This window comes from Rhinopithecus bieti, unplaced genomic scaffold (genome assembly GCF_001698545.2).
Source record: "Rhinopithecus bieti isolate Rb0 unplaced genomic scaffold, ASM169854v2 scaffold_574, whole genome shotgun sequence".
In the NCBI taxonomy this organism is placed as follows: Eukaryota; Metazoa; Chordata; class Mammalia; order Primates; family Cercopithecidae; genus Rhinopithecus; species Rhinopithecus bieti.
The window spans coordinates 5251743-5259912 of NW_016803605.1; the positions used below are offsets into that span (position 1 = coordinate 5251743).

At 43.0% G+C, this 8170-nt stretch overlaps 1 protein-coding gene across 1 annotated transcript in view; it reads left to right on the forward strand.

The window, feature by feature from the left end:
• Positions 1-8170, forward strand: part of MPHOSPH9 (M-phase phosphoprotein 9) — an 83086-nt gene that overhangs the window by 19280 nt on the left and 55636 nt on the right. Inside the window, 3 exon segments of the mRNA XM_017888977.1 lie at positions 456-501; positions 2045-2135; positions 6393-6499. Of these exon segments, the coding sequence (XP_017744466.1) occupies positions 456-501; positions 2045-2135; positions 6393-6499 (244 nt within the window).

Sequence of the window (8170 nt, forward strand, 5' to 3'; positions counted from 1 at the left end):
AAAAAAAAAAAAAAAAAAAAAAAAGTTAGAACTTTCCTCTTTATTTAGTTATTTTCTTCTCTCATTGGTTTCAGTTTCAGTCTAAAGCAGAGAATGCTTGTTAACCGGATTCTCTTATCCAATTTTCTTTTTATACAATGGTAGTTTATTTTGGGTAAATAGCACCTTTGAAGTAATTTTGAAATTGCGTGTTGTTTAGCAGAATGGTTTTCCAGGGCTTGAGTTGCTCTTTGTTTCCTTGGTCCTTTGTCTTGGACAGACTCGACTTTCCCATTTCACAGGCCGAGGGGCTTCGGTGGTGGTTTTTCAGATGGGCTAATATGGTTACTAAAACTCATTAAGGTCTTGTGCTAAGCTTAGGCCGGCTTCTTGGGCTAAGAGGGTTTATTTTTAGAAGGGCTTTTCATTGCACCCTACTTTTACTTTTAATTAAAAGCTGGGCCTGTTTTCTTCAGTGGATGCCTTGTTTCCCCAGAAGAGTACAGCAGGCGGCTCTGTAAGGTAAGCCCCTGCCAGCCCACTGTGTGCGGCAGCCGAGTGCACTGAATTTGCATCTCAGAATCCAGACGAGGACAAAATATTTTGCTTGGGATTGTTTGACTTGGACTTTTACTTTTCCAATCACCTTCTCGATGTTTTTTTTTTTTTTGACGGAGTCTCGCTCTGTCGCCCAGGCTGGAGTACAGTGGGGCGATCTCGACAAGTTCCACCTCCCGGGTTTATGCCATTCTCCTGCCTCAGCCTCCCAAGTAGCTGGGACTACAGGCACCCACCACCACGACTGGCTAATTTTTTGTATTTTTAGTGGGGACGGGGTTTCACCCTGTTAGCCAGGATGGTCTTGATCTGCTGACCTTGTGATCTGCCCTCCTCAGCCTCCCTAAGTGTTGGGATTACAGACATGAGCCACCGCACCCGGCCTTCTCTTGGTCTCAAGTAGTGAGACAAATTGAAACAGGTGGAATTTCTTCCTTGATGAGAAAGAAAATAAGTGGTGCCTTATAAGACTGATGTGTTAATCCCCCTTCTTGGTAGGTAGTGTTATCTTAGTGTGATTTTACTTTGGCAGTGGGTTCATGGATGGTTACATACTCTTTACAGGAATTAAAAGTTTGATGAGGGACCTGATAAGATAAATTCCGATAGGAATATTCTCATCACATATCTCTGGAAACATTTCTTGTGACAGTATCAGAGATGTTGTGAGGATTGATTTGCTCAGAATTTTTACTAGAATTGATAAGTAAGCAGGGACTAGTAACCAATTGTTTGTATATAGGAAGTAGTCTAGTACTTAAGGCTCATATTATTGATTTATGATTTTTAGAGTTAATCTGATTTATTGCAATTATAATGATAAAATAAATTGTTAGAGCTTTTAAATTAATTTTATACTAAATGACTTTAATTCTAGGCACCTCAAATTTGTTTTGGAAGTAAATGACAAATTATAAATACATTTTAGGTCTGAACTCACGAAATAATACCTGCCCCCATTTTTCTCCTTCCAGCTCCACAGAGAACCGAAATAAACTTTTGTAAATTACACAGGCAAAAAAAAAATATTTGACAGTGAATTCCTATTGGTTAGCATTCTTGTAACCATGGGGAAACCAGGCTTTTTTCTTTTTTTGTGACAGAGTCTTGCTCTGTTGCCCAGGCTAGAGTGCCGTGGCGCGATCTTGGCTCACTGTGACCTCTGCCTCCCGGGTTCAAGTGATTCTCGTGCCTCAGCCTCCAGGGTAGCTGGGCTTATAGGCACCCACTACTGTGCCCAGCTAATTTTTGTATTTTTAGTAGAGACGGGGGTTTCATCATCTTGACCAGGCTGGTTTCGAACTTTTGACCTCGTGATCCACCTGCCTCAGCCTCCCAAAGTACTGGGATTACAGGCGTGAACTACCACACCTGGCCTAGGCTTTCTTCTTTGTGAACCCTCTGAAGGTTTCTCTACACCTGGTTTGACGCCTGGCTCTTGTTCCTTGGGTCAGCAGATGGTGCCTAATGACTTTTAGCTGTCAACCAATAGTTTTCTTTCTTGTAGTCTGATTTTGCTGCTGCTACACATTCTCGTGCTTTTTACCTCAGTAAACCAGATGAAACTCCAAATGCTTGGATGTCTGATTCAGGAACAGGTATGATACTTAAATTTTTATTTTTTAATCTAAGCTACACTCAGAGGAAGGTACTTAGTTTTTTAGAGCATTATTTTTAGAAAACTTGCCTACGTTTCTCCTTATAGGATGATACTGTATAGTAGTATAGTTTTGTAAATATGTTATGTGTTGTGGTGTTCTCTGGTAGCAGCCTTACCTTTGTTTGTTTTGTTTTTTGAGACGGGGTCTCACTCTGTTGCCCAGGCTGGGGTGCAGTGGTGTGATCACAGCTCACTGCAGCCTCAACCTCCTGGGCTCAAGTGATCCTCCCACCTCAGCTTTCCAAGAATAGCTGGGACAACTGGCGGCACCACCATGCCCAGCTACGTTTTGTATTTTTTTGTAGAGACAGGGTTTCGCTGTGTTGCCTCAGCTGGTTGTGAACTCCTGGGTGTAAGCAATCCACCTGCCTCAGTTTCTCAAAGTGCTGGGATTACAGACTTCAGCCACCACGCCCAGCCACCTTTCTTGTCTTAATTTATAAGAGCTGTAAAGAGAATGAAGAAGTACTTTTGCAGTTGTTTTGAACAGCTATAAAAATTATCAACCTTTTTTGGGTAGTTCAAAATGAATTAAATTCAAACCCTCTGAGCCATCCTTTACACTCCATGGTGAGCTTATTTCAATCTTAATTGCTTTATATACATACTTTTCTTTTCCCCCCATATCCCACATCCAATTCATCAGGATGAATTAGCTTTGCCTTACAAAACTTTATAGAATCCCACCACTTCTCACCACCTCCACGGCTTCTAGTCTAAGAGTGGCCACTCATCTATCACCTGGGTTGCTGCTGTCTTCTTAACCAGCCTCCCCACTTCCACTCTTGCACGCTTCAGTCTGTTCTCAACATAGTAAACAAAGTGATCCTCTGAAAAGTTAAGTCACATCATGTGACTCCTCCGCTCCAAACCCTGTTGTTCAGAGTCCTTACAGGGGCCCACAGGGCCTAACAACCTAGCCCTGTTACCTCTTTGACCTCACTTTATACTGAGTTGTTCCTCGAATTACAGTGGGGTTATGTCCTGATAAACTCACCATAAATTGAAAATATCATAAGTTGAAAATGGGCTGGGCACAGTGGCTCATGCCTGTAATCCCAGCACTTTGAGAGGCCAAGGTGTGAGGATTGCTTGAGGCCATGAGTTTGAGACCAGCTTGAGCAACAAGTTGAGACCCCATCTCTACAAAAGAGTTAAAACATTAGCCAGTGGTGGTGATGCACCTGTAGTGCTAGCTACTTGGAAAGCTGAGATGGGAAGATTGCTTGAGTCTGGGAGGTCAAGGCTGCAGTGAGCCATGATCACATCACTGCACTCCAGCCTGGGCAACACCAAGACCTCGTCTCAAGGAAAAAAAAAAAATTGAAAATGCATTTAGTACACCTAGCTTATTAAACATCATAGCTTAGCCTAGTGTACATTAAATGTGCTCAGAACGCTTACATTAGCCTACAGTTGGGCAAAGTTATCTAACACAAAGTATTTTATAATAAAGTATTGACTATTTCCTAAACTTTATTGAATACTGAGAGTGAAAACAGAATGGTCATACGGGTACTCAAAGTATGGTTTCTACTGACTGCATATTGCTTTTGCACTGTGATAAAGTAAAAAAAAAAAAAAAAAAAAATGAGTTGAACCATTGTAGGTTGGTGATTGTACTCTGTCCCTTTCTTTCTTTTTTTTTTTTTGAGACAGAGTTTTGCTCTTGTTGCCTGGGCTGGAGTGCGATGGTGTGATCCCGGCTCACTGCAACCTCCACCTCCCAGGTTCAAGTAATTCTCCTGCCTCAGCCTTTAGCCTCCCAAGTAGCTGGGATTACAGGCACGCACCACCACGCCCAGTTAATTTTGTATTTTTAGTAGAGACGGAGTTTGTCCATGTTGGTCAGGCTGGTCTTGAACTCCTGACCTCAGGCGATCTGCCTGCCTCAGCCTCCCAGAGTGCTGAGATTACAGGCATGAGCCACTGCTCCCGGCTGTGCTCTGTCTGTTTCTTTGATGAGAAGGGAGACTGTCTGCTCAAATGTCCCAGATATGTTTTAGGACTTTTGCATTGGCTGTTTTCCATACTTGAAATGTTCTTCCCCCTGTATGAGGGAGCTCCCTCATACATGGCTAAAATGGCTGATGACCTCTTAATTATCCTCTCAGTAGCCAACCCTGTTCACCTAATTCAAAACTAGTGCCTGCCTACCCCACACCCCACTACGTATCCCCTTTATCCTGTTTTAAAGTCTCATCAGAGTGCTTACCATCTATATACTGCATGATTTACTTACTTTTCTTATCTCACTCCTCCTGCCTCCCCAGCCTGGCACTATAGGTGCTCAATAAACATTTGAATTACTGAATTATTTACATTGATTCTATATGTCTATACTATTCACAAAGAAATTGTCAGCTGGGCATGGTGGCTCACACCTGTGATTCCAGCACTTTGGGAAGCCAAGGTGGGCAGATCACTTGACCCCAAGAGGTTGAGACCAGCCTAGGCAACATAGCAAAACTTCGTCTGTACACAAAATACAAAAATTAGCTGGGTGTGGTGGTGTGAGCTTATAGTCCCAGCTACTTGGGAGGCTGAAGGAGAAGGATGGTTTGAGCTCAGGAGGTCGGGGCTGTAGTGAGCTGTGATTGCACCACTGTACTCCAGCCTGGGAGACAGATTGAGGCCCTGTCTCAAAAAAAAAAAAAAAAAAAAGAAAGAAATTGTCTATTTTAAAATATATTTTAAGGTTGGACCTGGTAGCTCACAACTATAATCCTAGCACTTTGGGAGGCCGAGGAGGGTGGATTGCTTGAGTTCTGGAGTTCGAGACCAGCCTGGGTAACATGGCAAAATCCTGTCTCTAATGAAAGTACAAAAAAAATTTAGCAGGGCTTGGTGGTGTGTGCCTGTAGTCCCAGCTTCTTGTGGGGCTAAGGCAGGAGGATGTCTTGAACCTGGAAGGTTGAGACTCCAGTGAGCTGGACTGGGCGCAGTGGCCCATGGCTATAATCCCAGCACTTTGGGAGGCCGAGGCGGGAGAATCAGTTGAGATCAGGAGTTCAAGACCAGCCTGGCCAACATGGTGAAGCCCCATCTCTACTAAAAATACAAAAATTAGTCTGGGCACAGTGGCTCACACCTGTTATCCCAGCACTTTGGGAGGCCTAGGTGGGCAGATCACTTGAGTCAGGAGTTTGAGACCAGTCTGGCCAAAATGGCAAAACCTTGTCTCTGCTAAAAATACAAAAATTAGCTGGGCATGGTGGTGCATGCCTGTAACCTCAGCTACTCAGGAGGTTGAGGCAGGAGAATCACTTGAACCTGGGAGGTGGAGGTTGCAGTGAGCTGAGCTCGCACCATTGTACTCCAGCCTGGGCAACAGAGGGAGACTGTCTCAAAAAAAAAAAAAAGAAAAAAGAAAAGAAAAAAAGAAAAAACAACCCAAAAATTAGCTGGTTGTGGTGGCGCAGCACACCTGTAATTCCAACTGCTCAGGAGGCTGAGGCAGGAGAATCGCTTGAACTCGGGAGGCGGAAGTTGCAATAAGCCAAGATCACTCCATTCCATCTTGGGCAACAGATCGAGACTCTGTCTCGAAAAAAGAGACCACAGTAGACTGAGATGGCACCACTGCACTCCAACCTGGGTGACAGAGTGAGACCCTTTCTCAAATAAAAAATAAAATATATTTTATTATTATTTTAATTTTTTTTGAGACAGGGTCTCACTCTGTCACTCAGGCTGGAATACAGTGGCACTTTCTCAGCTCATTACAACCTCTGTCTCCTGGGTTCAAGCGATTGTCATGCCTCAGCCTCCCAAGTAGCTGGGATTACAGTGTGTGCCACCACACCTGGCTGATTTTTGGATTTTTAGTAGAGACGGGGTTTCACCATGTTGGCCAGGCTGGTCTCAAACTCCTGACGTTAGGTAATCCTCCTGCCTCAGCTTCCCAAAGTGCTGGGATTACAGGTGTGAGCTACCGCGCCTGGCCAAAAATATATATTTTAAATTGTACCAACTCATCTTGACTTTTTATATTTCAGTTTTAAACATTCGCATCCAGTTAGGACTCTTACATAATACAGAATTTAGATAACTTTTTTTCCATCAAAATTCAAATTACTTTAACTCAAAATTAGTTTCTTCCCATATTTAATTTCCTTTAGATAGAAATGTTATTCTAGAAAGCATTTTTGTTTTTTCCTCACTCTTTTCTATTCTGTGTATTTGTGCACATCAGGATTGACTTACTGGAAACTAGAGGAAAAGGATACACACCACTCTTTGCCTGAAACTTTAGAGAAGACGTTTGTATCATTGTCTTCCACAGATGTGTCACCAAACCAGGTAATTTAAAAACCTGTGGGCTGGGCGCTGTGGCTCACACCTTAATCCCAGCACTTTGGGAGGCTGAGGTGGGTGGATCATCTGAGGTCAGGAGTTCAAGACCAGCCTGGCTAACACGGTGAAACCCTGTTTGTACTAAAAATACAAAAAAATTAGCCAGATGTGCTGGTGCGCGCCTGTTAATCCCAGCTACTTGGGAGGCTGAGGCAGGAGAATCACTTGAACCTGGGAGGCGGAGGTTGTAGTGAACTGAGATTGTGCCATTGCACTCCAGGTTGGACAACAAGAGTAAAACTCCATCTCAAAGAAAGAAAAAATTGTATGTGTTTGTGTTTTATAATTGTTGCCAGGTACTCAAGTATAAATTTTATTTTTCAACTTCTAAAATACTGGAAAAAGTATGGGCTTTAGAATCATACTCACTTGTTTTGAAATTTAGTCTGTCATTTTTTCCTTATGTAATCTTAGCAGTGCTTCTTAAAAGTGGAATTGAAGTCTGGGTGCCATGACTGAAGCCTGTAATTCCAGCACTTTGGTAAGCCAAGGCGGGCGGATCACCTGAGGTTGGGAGTTCAAGACCAGCCTGGTCAACATGGTGAAACCTCATCTCTACTAAAAATACAAAAATTAGCTGGGCGTGGTGGCATGTACTTGTAAACCCAGCTACTCAGGTGGCTGAGGCAGGAGAATCACTTGAACCCAGGAGGTGGAGATTGCGGTGAGCCAAGGTGGTGCCACTGCACTCTAGCCTGGGTGACAGAGCGAGACTCCGTCTCAGCAAAAACAACAACAGAAAAAAGTGGAATTAAAAATTTCATATGTACATATTTCACCTTTGTATTTTTTCTTTTTTTTCTTTGAGACGGAGTCTTGCTCTGTCGCCCGGGCTGGAGTGTAGTGGTGTGATCTCTGCTCACTGCAACCTCTGCCTCCCAGGTTCAAGTGATTCTCCTGCCTCAACCTCCTGAGTAGCTGGGATTACAGGCACCTGTCATTATGCCCAGCTGAGTTTTGTATTTGTGTAGAGACAGGGTTTCACCGTGTTGGCCAGGCTGCTCTCAAAACTCCTGACCTCAGGTGAGCTGCCCACCTTGGCCTCCCAAAGTGCTGGGATTACAGGCATGAGCTGCTGCACCCAGCCTCCTCCTGTATTTTGATCAGGTAATGAAGGAGTAGCTGGGGAAAAGGAGAGATACTATTAAACTAACCAAGAGACATAAAAATGTATGACATGTACAGACAGACGGGGCAATGTACTTGTAAGCATCAGAGTCTCAGTGACAGAAACTGTCTGAAAGGACAGTTCTATACTGCATGAAAGGAACAAAAAGACACAGGTCAACACAGAGAAATGAAGTACGAGGGAGGTAAGATTGTAGGGGCAAGGCAGGCTTAGTAGGCTTTGCAGTTGCAGGGTTCATTCACAGTGTTAACTTGATCTTGAACATCAGTAAGTGGATCCTGCATTTTGTTGACTGTATAGTATTGTTAACTTCAACGTTTCCCATTTCATGTTCTACCAAGAAACATTTATAAATTAGACTGATACAATGCTTTTTTTTTTTTTTTTTTTAACCGCTTTAGAATTTATATTTTGTTCTCATGGAAAGAGTCTTTAGACTTAAACATAGATTTTATTATGTATCAGTAACTTTTGTTTTTTTTTAATAG